At 36.8% G+C, this 18,482-nt stretch overlaps 1 protein-coding gene and 1 pseudogene across 1 annotated transcript in view; both read left to right on the forward strand.

Annotated features, from left to right (window-relative positions):
* The window catches only part of VWA8 (von Willebrand factor A domain containing 8), a 299,153-nt gene that overhangs the window by 203,594 nt on the left and 77,077 nt on the right, over positions 1 to 18,482 (forward strand). The window contains exons 36-37 of the mRNA XM_074329337.1: positions 2,812 to 2,893; positions 5,649 to 5,850. Coding sequence (XP_074185438.1) covers positions 2,812 to 2,893; positions 5,649 to 5,850 — 284 coding nt within the window. The remainder of the gene's footprint in view (positions 1 to 2,811; positions 2,894 to 5,648; positions 5,851 to 18,482) is intronic.
* Positions 14,353 to 16,293, forward strand: LOC109436716 (ribosome biogenesis protein NSA2 homolog; annotated as a pseudogene).

Here is an 18,482-nt window from a genome sequence, read left to right on the forward strand (position 1 = left end):
TTTTGAACTATGAGTGAATTCAGAGATTTGGTATCAGCGTGATTGCAGGGCACGTATCACGTCATCTGTCAACACTGAACTGGATCAACTAGCAGATAACAGATGTACAGCACATCACATTGCTCAAAGGAGTGCATTTTTTAATGTAATTTCATCTCCGGTCTTGGTTGTTTTTCCTGACCGTTCTATACCTCCTCCTAACCTTGCACTGTGCATGTAAGCTGTCCCCAGTGTCATGGGAGCTATGCAGTAAACACTGCAGAAGTGACTTCCCTTTAATCGTTAGTGAACTAATCCCAAAACATCGTCTATACCTATCTTCGAAATCCACCTGGACTATAAATGTAGTGGAAATTTCCTGAGCCTCTCTCCTCTCTACAGTGTTGAAATGTTTAAAATGGATAGACAGGGATTTGGCTAAGTTTGGAGGGAAATCTGGCCATGGTTTCACTTCCTTAATTCAATCATGTACTCGGAGCTGATTTATTTTCAAATCAGTGAACCTCAAGTCTGATTATTTTTCAAGTGCTTACCACTACCACCACCCTTGGTTTTTTGTTTGTTTGTTTGTTTGTTTTTTGCCTTTTCTGATACATGAAAATATATTTCAGTCCCAGGAGTAAAATTCTTGCTTTCTCCTTCTTGAAATAGAAACAGCCATTACTGAATTTTCTCACCCTCTTTATGCCATGGAATTAATTTGCACAGGGAGAAAGAAAAGGAAAATGTAGAAAAAAGATATTTTAAAGTAAGTTGGCTTCCTTTGCTTTCACAGGTCGTCTGAAAGCGCTAATGGCAGTAGCTCAACTTAATACTGCTGCTTACGATAAAGTGCCTGTGAGTGGCAAGCCAAAAAGCTAAGCAGCTCGAGCCATCCCAACTGCTTTAATAACTGGTCATTTTTGGCAAAGAGCCTGGGTCTATAAATAATTCAATCGACTTCAGCTAGCTCTTAGCAGCAGGAGCTGTCAAAAATGATACATGCTGCAAAACTTTATCCAAGATTGACCTTATATCCCAGGCAGCATTTGCAATGCAGACAAGCGCTCGACTTGGGAGAAGCGTGTTCGTTTTGTACAAACGGGCATCTGGGGACAGCCAGCCCTGCTCTGCGGTCAGATTACCATAGTAACTCTCTTCTTACCTCTGCTGTCCCTGCACAATGCCTTCCCTTCTGCTGCCCCCTGTGCCCCCTGAGACCACTCCCTGCCCAGCTCTGCAGCTCACACCTGGCCGCAGGCCTAGGACTCCCACCCTGGAATTCTTTCCAAGTCCCCAAGGGCCCACAATGGTTTGTTTTGTTTTTGAAGAACTTTCCTCTTTGTGCTGCGGGCTCCTCATCTCTTTCCTCTCTGTCCCCAGTGCTTCGTTGCAAAGTAAGCTCAACCATGTTTGTTGCATAAATAAGAGATATTTCAGTTTTTCAGACGGTCTACTCAAAAACCTTCAACTGCAAACATGACATAAAAATGCCAAGTTTCTTATTCTTTGTAAACTACATTTGATAAATTCAGTGTGGACATTTTGGATGTCTCATTCAAATCTTAAATCATAAGAAGAGATGGATGGATGCATAGATAGAAGATAGATAGATAGATAGATAGATAGATAGATAGATAGATAGATAGATAGATAGATAAAAATCTTTGAAAGTATGGGTTCTGTGTAGGGGAAGTATTGTTTGTTTGTTTGTTTTTAAAGAAACAGCAGTGGCTCAGGTTTTGTAAAAATGGGGCTATTTTAAGAATTATTGTTGCCCTAGCGCCAGCACAAGTACTAGGAGGTGTGGGGAGTGGTAGACAGAACAGATTTCAGAGCCAGAAAGGCCTGCATTTGAAGTCCGTCTCCATTACTCTAGAGCTGTGTTACCGCAAACAAGCCACCGTGTTATGTGACTTCTGCAAACCCCGACGTCCTCAGCTCTCCACCAGGAATCCAACGCTTTGCTGTTATCAGTATTAAAAATACTGCTTGTAAAGACTAAGCGGAGTTACTGACACACAGTGGCAGCAGCTAGTGATGACGCGGGTGATGGTGGGAAAGAATTCAGGAAACCCCTGGAATCTGCTGGGAAACAACTTCAGGGCTCTTGTCGAACCATCTCCTTCCCCATTTTTTCATATTCTTCGTGACCCAGAGTCCTCACCCCACAGCCCCACCGTCACCTCATCTTTTCCTGTATTCTAGGGCCCTAATAATAACTGCTGCTGTATGCTGGGCGACTACTAACGAGGCGCTTTGTAGTGACTAAATTCATCTAATCCTCAGAATGTTTACGATGTCCAGATGCTGCTGTTATCCCCCTGTGCCACTGACAAAAGCAGGTCTCAGAGCGATCACTAACTTGACCCACATAAAACACAATTAGGAAATGTCAGAGCCAGGATTTCGCAGCAGGTCAGTCTGATTACAAAGTGGGTGCTGATTCCACCATATTATACTACCGTTGTTGTGACTTCCTAAAAAGGAAAACAGAATTCAGATGATGGAACATTTTAATTTAAAGTGCTAAAACACTGAGCCATCTTGAGAAACTCTCAAAGACAATGGAGAGAACTTAGGGTATTTTCTGACAATAAAGAATCACGGCCTGATAACGCATCGACTTGACAAGCTTTGTATTTCCCTGACCAAAACATAAGTCATGAGAGTCTAGCCGTACCCTGGGCTTGGCTCGGGACCTCATCAGGTGAGCCTGCCACAGGCTACTGGTAACTTCCTTCCACTTTCAGCAGCATTCATGCTTGTTTTTGGTCCTACTTGTATCCTGTAGAAATTTAATACTTGGCTCATGTCATGATTTATTTGCAGATGTCACCCCTCCATACACCGCTGGTTATATTGAAGTCACTGATCTTCAATCAAAGAAACTCCGATATATCCCTATTCCCAGGTAATCCATTTCTACCTTTGTTCTTAGCTTGTATGTCAAATAAAAAACTTGAGTGAATTGTTACCAAGTACTCTGAATAAATGTGTGCATTTTGCTTCCTTAAATAACAAGCCCTTTTTTTTCAGTTACAGTTGGTTTATGTCTCGCTGTTCTCTGCAGGCCTTACTGCCATTTTTACTTTCATGTTGGAGAAATGTTCAAATATTACATAGATATAAATCTATCAGCCTCCAAGTCTTCATTTCTCTTTTGTTGTTCTGTCCTAATGATAAAATTTTCTGGATCTGAGACAGCATTTTTCATATTGCAGAAATTTTCATACTTATTAACTTCATATAGTAGTCTTCTGAGGTAAATGTGTTCCAAATGTCGAGGTCACTTAAATGGTATTTGTTTAATGTTGGTTTTAAATGTGTCACTCTGTATTTACAGTCGTGAAGGCCACACAGTAGTCAGAGGATTCCAGAACTTATAACCATTCACTGCTTTTATTATTGCCCAGTGGTGGAAGCAAAGGCTGCACACTGAACACTGAAGATACAAAAGGAGAAATCAGTGTTTTTCTCTTTTAATTGTCTGTATGAACTGTGTGTTACACCTGCCGTAGGAAGAACATCTGGAAGAACAACTGTATCTGTAACCAGTGCCAGCTGGTCGCCATAATTCATTTAGAGTTGTGCTATCCAATAGAAATATAGTAAGAGCCATATGCGTAACTTTGTATTCCTTAGTAAGCTCATTAGAAAAGTAGAAAGAAACAAGTGAAGTTATCTTTAATCATGTTTTATTTAATCCAGTGTATCTCAAATATTACCATTTCCACATGTATTCAATGTAGGAATTTTAATGCGATTATTTACATTCCTTCTTTCTCCTAACTCTTTGGAATCTAGTGTGTATTTTACACTTACAGAACATCTCAATTTGGACTTGCCACATTTTAAATGGACTCGCCATGTGATTAGAGTCTGTTTATTGTCAGTGTGTCCTGAGTTTCTCTTGAGATTAACTATTGTCATATTTTGGCATATATGTAATCCAAGAGAACAACCCATCTGGATTTCAGTTTTGCTGCTAGGTGCTTAAATTTAGCATTGCGCAGGATATCGGGAATTTTCCATTTGATGGCTAACTTCAAATAATAGAAAATTCAGTAAAATTATATGTAACTGCAGGACCAAAATGAAAACATCAAGTTTGCCCTCAGTAAAATTTGAGTATTTTCCCTCAAATTTTTTATTTTATTTTTTGCATTTATAAAATGATACTGCCTAGCTCTTGGATGTGGGTGTATATAAATCCAGGTTTCACTCTACTATAATTATATGTTCCTTAAAGACCTTCTTATTATGTATAAAGGGAACATGTTTTTTGTTGTTTTTTTTAAAGTAGAGAAGAGATTGTAGATCTGGTGTACAAATTGTAGTAAAACTGTGATTTCTTCAGTACTTTTATTTTTTTTGACATGTTGAAGAAATTGCCCTTTACGTTTAAAGTTTCAAGGTGGAAAGTTAAATGTGCAGCCAGTAGATAGGGCACTCATTGGACACATGCATCTTGAGTGCTCTTGGAAGAATTTCAAACATCATACTTTCACTTTCACTATATAATAATTTCATTATTCTTGAGTAGCCCTTTACTTCACCATCTGTACCTACTGATTTTTTTCCCAAGGCAAGTATTTTCGGCAGAGCACCGTGAGATAAACCCTGTGTTATATCAAATGTTACCGTCTTTGAGTCCTCCTAGTACTGCAAACTCGTCCTGAAACACTGGGTCCCATCGTACTGTGTCATCCTCTTCATATAAACATTTTCTAAGGCTTCTGTGTTCCAGAGTAGCTGGCTTTGTTACACTGTGTTTTAATATCTACTAAGGCAGACTGAAAAAAAAAAGGTCAAAATAGTATTGGTTTATTTTTAGTATGTTGTAAGAGTCTACCTAATACTTAGTGGTTTTGTGGTTTTACCAGATCAACATTGATAGTTTATGTTTTTATTATCTGATCAGACCATCCCTTTAAACTGTTTAGTTCATATAGTAACTATCAGATGTATTCAGAGAGCTGACACTGGTAGTTAGAATTTTTTTTTTTAATAAAAGTATATTGGGGTTATATACTTTTGTTTGGGACAATTGTTAGTAAAGTTATTATACACAGATTTCAGGCATACAATTTCTAATCTATGATTTTTCTATCGTAAGAGCTATACTCAGATAAAACAAATATGTATGCAATCGACTCTTCTAGGCAAAAGTTATGTTCCTAGAAATGACTATAGAAGTATCAGAAATATAAAATTAAGGAAATATGTATACGGATGAAATATACAATACAAGAAATACGTAAGTTCCTTACGATAAATCTGTGTAACTTTCTAAGTTAGAAGAGGCAAACTATCAAACACAAACACAGTTGAAATACATAAACCAAACACCAGTTTCAGTGCTGACCTGAGACCCTAAAGAGAGCCCAGCACTGCACATTTGTGATGTCTGAGTAGGTATAGAGTTTCCGTCTTTCCCACAGTGAATACGAATGTCACCTGGAGTCCAAAAACACAGGAAAATGTAGAAAACCAATAAATACATGTGCCTTTTTTTCCTTACAGATGGATCTGTTGGCATTTTATCTTTAAATGTGCTTGCTATCGGAATTCCTTATGGCAAATGTAATGAACCTGAGTCAGGTTCAAGTTCAAGTTGCTTTATTACCTGACAGCCAAATGGTTGGACACTGTGACTTCTTTTTCAGATCAGAGTCTCTCTCCCCGTATACCACGTGGATATCCACTATTTCGGACACCGATGCCCTGCTCGCTGAATGGGGCAAAGGAGGTGTTGTCACTGTCGATATGGGAGGTCGGGTCAGGCTTTGGGAAACTGGACTTGAACATCTGCAGCGCTCACTCACAGAATGGAGAAACATGATTGGACAAGACGACAGACATATGCAGGTACCACTTGAACTGACCTTATCTCTCTCTAAAGGGTGCACGTTCATGTATAAATTTCATTCCAAATGTCACCGTCCTGAAAACTTGTCGCCCAACCCCTAAATACAGTTGCTTAAGAGGCTAAAATAAATTTTGGTCTCAGGAAAAAGACAAATCTTATCCATCTAGATAGTGAAAAGGTTAAAAAAAAAAAAGTACCCTTTTTTTCCTGTCAGTGCTTAAATACACAGGTTCCTCAAGTCACAAGATTCGAATACAATCAACTTTCACTTTTTAACTTCCAAGCATTAATCAGTTCCCAGCACCGCCTGTGCATCTGTCCTCACTTTTACTACCATCGTCAGCATCTCTACCTGTTCCCCAGGAAATAGAAACACCGACAATCTAACACGCAGCACATTATTATAAGGCCAAAACCTTTAGACTAGAGAAGACAAGCAGTTACGCAGTTACGCATCCTCTGGAGATATGTTTTTACCAACTCCCTCATTGCCAGGTAATACTAGTTTAGCAGTCACGATAAGTAGAGCCAGTCCTGCACTGGAAAGAAATATGGGAACAGATCACCAAAGAGAAAACGCCAGAAATGACTCAGTCACCTAGCTGTTGTCTGGAACTAATGTAAACAGTGAGGAAGGCATAAATACTAACGGGTATCATAAAAGGATTTATTTGTAATTATTTATTTTAATCTTTAGAAGAAACCTTCCTTGTTTACATTTCATTTTTATCCAGCAAAAAGAGAGGTAGGTTTCTGCCAGCTGTGCTGCTCTGCAAAGAGCTAATTAACCAGATAAGAAGTTTCCACAAACTATCCCATTAATACCTAATTAATAATTGCTATTTTATATGGCTGTTTTTGTGATTTCCTTAAAGGAGAAATATACGTATTTGTGAATGAATAATACATATTTCTCGTAGATTCTTAAAAGCTTGTAGGAACATTTTGAAAGTCACAAACCAATGTAGGCAAGCAACCTGAAATCCTTTTGAAATGATATGAATATGTTAATTTAATTAAGCTGAAACAAATATACAGCTCTAAAATAAACATGTCACTAAATGCAGTGGGTTTATCACAGCAACAGACTAAGTGGGGGTCACTATCCATAACAATAATTAGAAAATTAATTAGCTATGGTTCTATTTCTTTTATTATTCTAAACATTACTTTCTTCTCCCCTTTAATTAAGCTCCTGTTTTCATTATAGTGATTGATGCCTGATAGTAAATACTATTGTATTTATAAATACAATTATATTTTACTTAATTTCTATTTTATTTTCATTTCTCATGTGTTACAGATATCAAAGGTCATGTTTTTCCTATGGTCAAGATATGTGGCCTATTAAGGTTATCTTTTACAGCAGAACTTTAAAAAGGATTTTTACTCATGATTTTGGTAACTGGTCTCGACTGCTGCACCAATTATCCCATTTGTGTTTTAGCCATGTAGCTTTTCTCTGCCCAGTATCTTCTCTGACTCTGCTGTACATCTTTGTGTTCCCAGCTCCTCGTATAATGACTGATACACAACAGGCAATTAGTAGATTTGTTTATGCTCACATTCATGTACACTAAATTACGCGAGTCAGTAAAGCTATTTTATAGCACATGGCTTTGAAACTGTCACAAATGATTCATTTTGCATGTCACTGAATAAGTACTTGTTGAATGAATATATATGATTAAGTTAACAATGAACAGAATGAAAGTATCTAGCATCTCAAAAATAAACAAAATATTTGGCTGTATTATGCATGGCAATATCTGATCCTTTCCCAAACATTTTCCAGAAAATGTATAACTTTATGTCTCCAGTTCAGTGTTCAGCTCTAACAGAAATAAGACTTATTCAGTAATAAAGTTATGTAAGTCAGAAGTGAATGATAGTTCCATTTGGAAAATTAGACTAGGAGCTATCTAACATTCTCCTTGCATCTCTGCTATTCCCTGATCCATTTCAGTATACATTGAAAATGTATACTTAACACAGATTCAAACTGAGAAACACACCATGATCATATCTCTATGTGTAAATAGACAGGATTCATTGTCTGAATAGTCTGCGATTGTTTTAATTTTTGGTCATATCGCTCTTCTTCCTTCTCACTGCTTGGTAAATAATGAAACAGCATAATTAGTCACTCTTCCTTAGAACAGTCCATGTTGTTATGTACGAGTAGTTTATACAACAGAATCGAAATAGGAATTATTCCAGGGGCAATGGTAACAGCAAGCAAAAATTTGTCTTCAAGCTGTTCCTCCTTTATGGACACTTTATTCAACACAGGTCTGCTCCTGGTTTTGGAGCTTGATTCAAAGTACTGAGCGAGGAAAGACTGGGTTCTCCCTACTATACTTACCTGCTGACTGCAGCTGCTTCCCCTCTCGCTGGCAGAGTAACCTGATCTCCATCTAGTGGCCAAATGGACTTACTTTCCACCGTAGAAATGAAAAGGCCTGGTTTGCACTCTGGTCATTTGAGGCAGCCCCACACCTGTTGGTATGGGAGCTTTACACACGCCTGTCTTGATGGTTCCTGTTGGTCCTGAGATGCTCCTTTAGGTCTGCAGTGAAGGCCAAGCCAACAACCTTCCATGCCGTCCACAACTTATTGACCCCATTTTTCCCTGATTCCTTTGCCTGGTATCAAAGGAACTGTTTATATTAGGCTGGTGCAAAAGTAATTGCGATTTTTGCAATTTTTAACATTTTAAACCGCAATTGTTTTTGCACCAACCTAACATTTAGGTAAAGTCACATGCTTTCTCGCTATCCTTTATTTCTTTGCTGCATTTCAGGCTTCTAGTGTTACTAGCTCTGAAGCCATTGTTGCTTTGAATTTTTGTTAAATGAATTCATTGATAGTTTTTTAATGAGTTCAGAATGCAAGAGAGTATGTATTAAGATCGGCATATACATGTGTTCACTAATTTTACATGCTTTGGTAGGAACGTGTGTTTTTCTTATACTAAACAACTACAACAACACAGTATCACTATAACTGGGGTTCTAAGTGCCCTTTCTTAAGGATCCATTTTTATTACTTTTAGACTCCAGGTTTTCAGAAGCCTGGGTTAATTATACCCAAAATTCTTCTGACTCTGCTTCCTACTGTTCTCTATAAAGCAGACTTTTTGTACATTTTTATTTAGTTTTGTATATTTTTCTTTTATTTGGATTTCTCCCAACAAGGATATGAAACTACACCACAGTTTTCCTCAGAAATCAAACCATCTCATCTAAAATGCTCCTGGTGACTATTCTTGTGGGAGCAAAAAGGCTAAAAGGTTAGAGCTTTCAAATGCTGTTTTCAAATTGCAGTGAACTAATCAGAAACTAAGTCTTTTATATTTTACAGGTAGAGTATTTTTGCGGCCTTTGACTAGTACTTCATTAACTATATACTTTAAAAATGGATAGAATGCTCTGAAATACAGTGTGGTTTATTCATTTTTTATAGTTAAGATAGTGCCTGATACAGACACAGTGAATATTTGAAAATAGAGAGAGGCATAAAAAAAAACACATAGAAAAGATACCTCATTTGTATTAAGCACCATTTATCCTCTACCCCTTTCAAAGAAAGTATTCTAGGAATATGAGCAAACATTGCTTACGGTACTTAGGTAACTAAGCCTGGTCTTTTCTGTAATCACTAGTCCAGTTATGATTTTTTGAGATCTTGGTAAGATGTTAAGGCCTACTTCCAGCTTTGGAAGCCACTAGGTTATTTAATTGATTCTCTATTCATGAATTTCGTTTTTCACTGTACAGGCTATGTTATCTCCAGATCCTCTGTGGAGGTTTGCAATTCTTTCTTCTTTTTAAGGAGCAGAGTCGACTCCTGTGCTTTATCCTTTGCTTTCATCAGTAACTCTGAAAATACTTAACAGTCTGATTCAGTGGATCATTGTTATAGGACAATACAAATTTTGTAGGGCTGTTATATGTGCACATGTCTTTTAGAATCTTCCTTGGCCCAGAAGGGCAATGCTTTTTGAAAAAAAATTTATAATTTCCCACTGTATGTCTTAGTAGTGTGTCAGTAGAGCTGGTTTTCATAAAATGGTCTAGCTATTTGCCTGTATAGTAGCACTAGGGCAATGCCTCGAAGGGTTTTTCCATTGTTTTATTCCTGTTAGAGAAATCCCAGCCAGAGAACTTCTTTGTGAATGTAGATTTTGAATAAGGTTTTCAGGAGCTCCTAATGAAACGGAGGATTCCTGGAGAGCATGATAACCAGCGGTAAGACGCTAAATCAGGTCCCTGGGGGTGAGGGTGGGGCAGTTTGTGTTTGCCAATTTCCATGGTGTAAATACTTCCTCCATGTTTTCAAGCTATCAAGCTATTTTCAAGATTAAGAGTCTGCTTCCAAAATTCCTGAATGTTTAACAATCAGCTCTCAAACTGGTACGATCTGGCTCCAGCCTGATTCAGGCATCAACTCCCCAGGGAGAATTTAAACAGCTACCTAACTTAAGACCTTTCAGAAATGAGGCAACAGAAATGTGGATAAGGCAAGAGAAAGACAACAGAAAAGGGAAAAGCGTATTGAGGACACAGACGAGATATATCATGTTATCTCTGGGAAATGTGGAAGCCAGTTACCAATTGAGAGGGCTCTTCTTAAACCACAAATTTGGTTTGAGCGAAGAATTCGAGAGAAGTGCACTCTCAAGTAGGATGACACTCATGGGTTCATGCAGCCACAGTACATATTGTTTAGGAATGTAATAAGCAAGAAGGAATCTTAGCAACATATATTTAAAGTATAAGGAAAACAAATTCACTCTGTAATATATCAGTTATAAATTGAAATGTCAAATGCAATGAAGATGTTAATCAATGGCTCTAGTTTATTGACTTTGTGTGTGATATATATATATGATAAATTTGATATGTGATATATATATATATATATATATATATATATATATATATAACTCATGTAAAGTCAACCCATCACAATGGCAGAAGAAATAAATAGAATTGTAATTTTATTCACGGGCAGTATTGCCTGTTCTTTAAGAGCATAAAGTTTGAAATGGTCAAATCTAGGTTCGAATCCGTGTTCCACTTTGTATGTGGTCTTTGGCAAGCAACATGTTCTTTCTAAGACTCACTTTCCAGTCATAATATAAAGATAATGCCATCATACCTTACAAAGTTTTTGTAAGAATGAATGCATTCATGCCTGGCACAAAGTAAATACTCAGTCAACAAATAAAAACATAGAGAAAAAGTTAAAAACTTAGAATTCATGTAATATTGGACTACAGAATTCTTTAATACTTGTATGGAAACAAAGCCAAATTAAAATGAAGAAATGTTACCCAAACACTGAATATTAAATAATGACCTAACGAGTTATGTAACTCAGCATCTATTCTAGTGTTAAAATGGGAGGTTTGTTTATAATCCTGTTTGGAAGAAGTTTTGTTGGGCCCAAAAAAGGAATTGAAAAAACGGTCTGTGCCTAAAGCTGTCAGCTTGAGGAAACACAGGAAATCAGTGCTGGGACAATTGTCAGCAGGGGATTATCATGTTCAGCCTTACTCAAAAGACAGATTAGAACAGGACCAAAAAACACACAGCAAAATACACATACTCGTTAGTCTGAGTCCTGAGAAAAATAGAGAGTAAGTCAATTTTGGAGCTGTTTTTTTTTTACTTTTTCTGTATGCAGTGCTCTTTTGTCTCTCCATATAGCATTCTAGGAATGCTTCTCTTCTTATTTTCTGTTTCCTTACAAGTTCAGACTACGGGTCCCATCTCTGACCTCTCTCCTTGAGTAGTTCTACCCACTCATTCATTTATTTAAACTAAGTAACATTTGTTGAGCACCGAGAATTGCCACGATAAAGAAATAAATAGATACTTGTACAGACCCAGGGAACTTACAGTCAGGTAGAGCTATAACCAAATAAATTACGCTGCAGTGTGGTGAAGAAAGTGATGAAAGCATGATTAAAGAATCAGAGGATAGCACAGAATAACTTAACTATCTTTGGAAGGGGTTCCAAAATGAATTAATACCTGAACCTGGTTTTTAAGAAAGGTGGGTGGGGGGTAGGGACTCGTGACAAATCAAATACATGAGATTAGTCTCGCTTCTTACCAAAATTCCTGTAAAAAAAGTGATAAAGAATCAAAGAAGATACAAGGACCAAAGGTAGAAAACCCACAAGGGCAAAGAGAACTGTAGACAAGACAATAGCAGGATGGCAACGACACTTTAAAGGATGGAAAATAGATGAGTGGGTGGTAACTGAGTTTGTGACTGGAGAAAGCTACAGTCCATTTCTCCAGATGGGGAAGCCAACAAGATGCAAGCTGCTTTACCCTGCGGAAGCCCATCACACATCAGGACTTGAAGACCCCATGTACCTTTGAAGGCTGCAGTGTGCAGTGGCACTGAAAATTGGAAGATTAATTCAAAGTCTATATAGAGGCCATGGAGACATCTAGGTTTTTCTCCTCCATCTTATGAACCTGGGTAGCTGGCTCACCTCTACCCTTACAAAAGACAGGAACAATAATGGAGATTTGCATAGTTGAGAGCAGGAGTAAGACCACATAGCCAACAAGAAGATAAAGTGAAAGTCTGCATCCATATTTGTACCCCTTGAGCAGGAGGTTGGAAAAATCCTTTCTGGAAACTGACATGCCCAAGAGAAAAGCCTTTCTGATGCTGACATTTGGAGGTTCCTCTCTAATAACCTTACAGTGAGACCCACTTGTTGACAAGCCCTGCTTTTATGTAGAAAAGTTTTCAGTCTACTTTCTAATACCTTATTCTTAAATATGAAAGCTTCTTACATAAAAGATGAAAATCAAAACAAATGAACAGAAAAAATAGAGATGATACAGAAAGCAGAAAACATTTTACAAAATGATGACTGATACTCTCAGAAAGGTAATAGAAAATACTATAATCATAAAAAACAGGATGGTATTTTAACACAGGAACCTTCAAAGAATAAGAAAGACCTCTTGGAAATTAAAAAAAAAAATGGTAGCAGAAATAAATTCAATAGAAAGGGTAGGACATTAGGGAATTCTCACACACAAAAAAAACAAAAGCATTAAAAATAGAAAAGAAAAGATAAAGTTTTATCTGATTAATAAGAATTCCAGAAAGGAAAAATAAAAGGGCAGGAAATGACCCAAAAAGTAATTAAGAAACTTTCAATGAACTAAAGAACAGGTGTTCAATATAGCAAATGGAAAACACACACACCCAAAAGTATATCCAGATAACATTTTAGAAATTCATGCGTAAAGAGATAATGCTGAAAACTTCCAAGTTGGGGAAAGTGGGCAACAGATTGTATGAAATGTATTAGAAACTCTAATGGCACAGTGCTTCTCAACAGCAGCATTGGAAGCTAGAGGGAAAATTATTTCCAACCCAGAATTTATACCCAGCCAAGCTATTAATCCTGCATAAGAGTAAACTTAAAACATTTTTGAACATGTAAATCTCAAAAAACTTACATTCTTTCTCGGGAAGCTACTGCATGATGTGCTCTCACCAAAAGGAGTGAGAAAACTAAGAAAGAGGAAGACATGGGTGGTGGGAAGAATGGTTTCTAGCTGAGGGAGAGGCAAAGGTGATTCCTGGTATGATGGTGATACGATGTTCTAGGATGACAGCTGTGCACCGGCCTGAGAACAACCACTCAGAGCTAAGTGGAAAGACACAGAGCTCCCACTTTGTCCCTGTCATAAGAATGGATATGTTGAATTTAAGAAAAAGGAGCTGGCAATGTGATAGGCTGACAATATTGAGAGGAGTTCACAGCTCTGTTAGAGAAATTGGGGAACAATTAGTGACAGATACATAAAGTAGAGATAAGAATTTATTTAAAACATATGTTAGTGGTACATTGATTAGTGGGGAAAATGAAAAATTATAGTAATAGTATACAATAGTATATATAACTATATACTAGTAATATATATATATTATAATTAGAAATATATAGTGACACATTACTACATATAGTAATATATATTACTATACATATGTAGTAATAATAAACATTATTGATTTCACCAAAGTTTATGACAGCACACTATTAGGAGGATAAGGGGAAGGAAATGTGTGTTCAAAGTGAGAGAGATAAAATAATTCTCATCTTTCCAAGTAGGAAGTCAGTAGATAATATCTGAAATTTAAAAATAAAGATAATATAAAAATGTTAGTTTAAAATATGAAGGTTTATAGCAGAAAACCTAGTGAGCAGAGTGAAAGTAGTTACCTTTAGGGAAAAAGAACTGAGGGCAGAGTTGGTAGAGCACGGGGTTGATGCTTTTGTTAATACATCTTGTAGTACTACTTGACTTATTAAACCATTTACATTTGTTACGTTGACAAAAATTAAAAATAAGTAGGAATTCGGGAGTCGGCTCACGAGTTTCTGAGACCCAAAAGTTGAGAGCTTCTTCGCACCCCGGGGACTGCGCCTGGAGTTTGGGCTGTCGTAACCACAAAACGAACATGTTGAGTTACACCATAAGCACTATGGGTATCGTTTGGATTACCATGAGAAAAAGAGAAAGAAGGAGGGTTGAGAGGCTCATGAACATTCAAAGAAGGCAAAAAAGATGATTGGTCTCAAAGCTAAACTCTGCTATAAACAGCGTCAGGCTGAGAAAATACAGATGAAAAAGACTATCAAGATGCATGAAAAGAGAAACACCAAACAAAAGAATGATGAAAAGATTCCACAAGGAGCAGTACCTGCATATCTACTGGACAGAGAGGGACAGTCCCGAACTAAAGTACTTTCCAATATGATTAAACAAAACAAAAAGAAAAAAAACGGGAAAATGGGAAATTCCTCTGCCCAAAGTTTGTGCCGAGGGAGAAACAGAGGTATTAAAAGTTATTCGAACAGGAAAGAGAAAGAAGAAATTGTGGAAGAGGATGGTTACCAAAGTCTGCCATATTGGAGATGGCTTTACTCGAAAACCACCTAAATATGAAAGATTCATTAGGCCAATGGGCTTACGTTTCAAGAAGACACATGTAACACATTCTGAACTGAAAGCCACCTTTTGCCTGCCAATCCTTGGTGTAAAAAAGAATCCTTCATCCCCACTTTGTACAACTTTGGGTGTTATTACCAAAGGTATGGTCATTGAGGTGAAAGTGAGCGAGTTGGGCCTTGTGACACAAGGAGGCAAGGTTATTTGGGGAAAAGATGCCCAGGTTACCAACAGTCCTGAAAATGATGGATGCATAAATGCAGTCGTACTGGTTTGACAGCAGTTTCATACAAGTAACTCCTTATAATTATTGAAGACTACACACCAACCAAGAAATCCACTTTTACTGTGATGTTCCTGAGTACTACCGAACAGCTTACATGTCTGCAGACAAGAGAACTATTTATTCTACTCTAAAGAATATTAAAATGGCCCAGTTTCACCAAAAAAATAAATAAATAAATAAGTAGGAATTCATCAGGTGGCCAGGAAGAATGAGTGGGCATGAAACAGAGATTAACTTGTCTTTGGGTCCTCAACACTTAAAAAAATGCATATTTTTAATAGAACAGAATAAACTGGTTAATTTTCCCTATTTCATTTCAAAATGACTCAAGGGTTCCAGTTCTGAATAAGATGGAGTAAGCATACTCTACTCTCTCCCACCTAATTCAGCAATAAAACCTGGTCAGAACGATGGAGCAGCTATTTGAGGTCTCTGAAAAATAAAGGGTAGAAGATGGATTGAGGAAGAATGTCAGAATTTGTACCATGAGTTTCCTTTTTTCCTCCAGTATCTCCTGGCCTTGACTCAAGTCAGTCTGAAAATGAGTATGGGTACTCTCAGCAAACTAAAAATAGAACTTCCTCTGCTGAAAAAGGGGCATCAGCAAAAGCCCTACAGCTAGTAAAAGGCTAGTACTTTTCACCAAAGGCTGGGAATAAAGAAAAGATGACCACGCCTACCACTCCTATTCAACATCAAACTGGAAATCCTAGCCTTACAACAACAAAAATAAATAAGAGGCATACAGATTGGAAAGGAAAAAATGAAACTGTCCCTATTTGCAGAAAACATAACTGCCTACCTAGAAAATCCACAAAATCTACCAAAAAAAACAAAAAAAAAAACCCAAACTCTTTCAACTAATAAGTGAGTTTAGCAAGGTCAAAAGCCAATCATATTTCCATATACTGGTAATTAATAACTAAAATTTTAAATATATGTATACCATTTATAAACAGCTCCCCCTAAAAATGAAATGCATAAGTGAAAATCTAACAAGACTTGTACAGGATATGTATGCTGAAAATTACAAAACACTCATGAATGGAATCAAAGACTTAAATAAAAGTAGAGATATACTGAGTTAATGGATTGGAAGAGTCCACATAATAAAGATGTCAGTTCCCTCTGAATTAACGTATAAATTCAACTCAGTTGCAAACAAAATCCCAGCAGGATTTTTTTTTTTATGTATATATATAGCTATAGACAAGCTGATTCTGAAATTTATATGGGAAGACAAAGAAACTAAAATAGCTGAAACAATTTTTTTTAAGAAGAATAAAGTTAAAGGAATCATACTACCCATTTTTAAGATTTACTGTTAAGTTACAATAATCAAAACGGTGTGGTGTTGGCAAAAGTATAAACACATAAATCAATAGAACAGAATAGTGTTCAGAAATAGACCCACGTGAAGTCCTAGCCATAGCAATCAGACAAGAAAAAAAAATAAAAAGTATCCAAATTGGAAAACCATAAGTATAACTGTCATTTACAGATAGCATGATACTAAAAACTATTAGAACTGATAAATGAATTCAGTAAAGTAGCAGGATACAAAATTAATATTCAGAAATTGGTTGCATTTTTATATACTAATAATGAACTATCAGAAAGAGAAATTAAGGAAAAAAATCCCGTTTACAATTGCATCAAAGAATAAAATACCAAGAGTAAATTCAACCAAGGAGGTAAAAGACCGGCACTTGGAAAATTACAAGACATTGAAGAAAGAAATTGAAAAAGATACAAATAAATGGAACCATATACTGTGCACATGGATAGGAAGAATTAACCTCATTAAAATGTCCATACTACCCAAAGCAATCTGTAGATTTAGTGCAATCCCTATCAAATGGCATTTTTCACAGAACTAGAACAAATAATCCAAAAATTTGTATGGAACCACAAGAGACTCAGAATAGCCAAAGTAATCTTGAGAAAGAACAAAGTTGGAGGTATCACGCTACCTGATATCAAACTGTACTACAAGTCTGTAGTATCCCAAACAGCATAGTATTGACATAAAAACAGATACATAGGTCAGTGGAACAGAATAGAGAGCCCAGAAATAAACCCACACCTACGTCGTCAATTAATTTATGATAAAGGCGGCAAGAATATACAATGGGGTAAAGACAGTCTGTTCAATAAATTGTTTTGGGGAAACTGGACAGATACATGCAAAAAATGAAACCAGGCCACCTTCTTACACCACATACAAAAATAAACTCAAAATGAATTGAATAGTTAAATGTAAGACCCAAAACTATAAAACTCCTAGAAGAAAACATAGGCTTTAAACTCTCTGACATTGCTCTTAATAATACTTTTTCTGATATATCTCCTCGGGCAAAGGAAATAAAAGAAAAAATTAAAAAATGGACCTACATCAAACTAAAAAGTTTTGCACATCGAAGGAAACCAACAACAAAATGAAAAGACAGCCTACTGAATGGGAGAAGATATTCACCAATGATACAGCTGATAAGGGGTTAATATCCAAAATTTATTAAAATATTCACACAACACCAAAAAAAAAATCAAATTTTAGAAAATGGGCAGAGGATCTGAATAGACATTTCTACAAAGAGGACATACAGATGGCCAACAGACATATGAAAAGATGCTCAACATCACTAATCATCAGAGAAATGCAAATTAAAACCATAATGAGGTATCACCTACCACCTGTCAGAATGGCTGTTATCAATAAATCAACAAACAAGTGTTGACGAGGATGTGTAAAAAAGGGATCCCTTGTGCACTGTTGGTGGGATTGCAAATTGGTGCAGCCACTATGGAAAACAGTTGGGAGATTCCTCAAAAAGTTAAAAATAGAAGTACCTTATGATTCAGCAATTCCACTTCTGGGTATTTATCTGAAGAAATCCAAAACACTACTTCGAAAAAATATATGCACCCCTCTGTTCATTGCAGCATTATTTTAGTTAAGACAAACTTAACTAAAGTTTGGGAAGTGGTGCAATAAGGGTCACCAGAATAGGCCAAACTAAGCTGTGTGAAGGCCCAGTGAGGTCTTTGGATTCCTTATGTCTGGGAACTGCTGACGATCACTGAATAGGAAAATTATAATAGTGAAGGCTATATTAGGAAGATGGACTTGGTAGTGATGTTCATTTTGGAAAAGAACCCTGAGTGAAGCAGGGCAACTTGTGAGTCTGAGGTGATGGCCAGGTATGATGGAGGAAGGCTGAATATGGGACATGAAAGCAGACGTTATGGCCGTTTCTAGTTTGGATGTCGGGCAAAATGGCATATCATTGAAGGAATCAGGAAAGTTGGAGAGGTGATAGAGTTTAGGCATTTTGAATATGCGAAT

This window comes from Rhinolophus sinicus, linkage group LG04 (genome assembly GCF_036562045.2).
Source record: "Rhinolophus sinicus isolate RSC01 linkage group LG04, ASM3656204v1, whole genome shotgun sequence".
In the NCBI taxonomy this organism is placed as follows: Eukaryota; Metazoa; Chordata; class Mammalia; order Chiroptera; family Rhinolophidae; genus Rhinolophus; species Rhinolophus sinicus.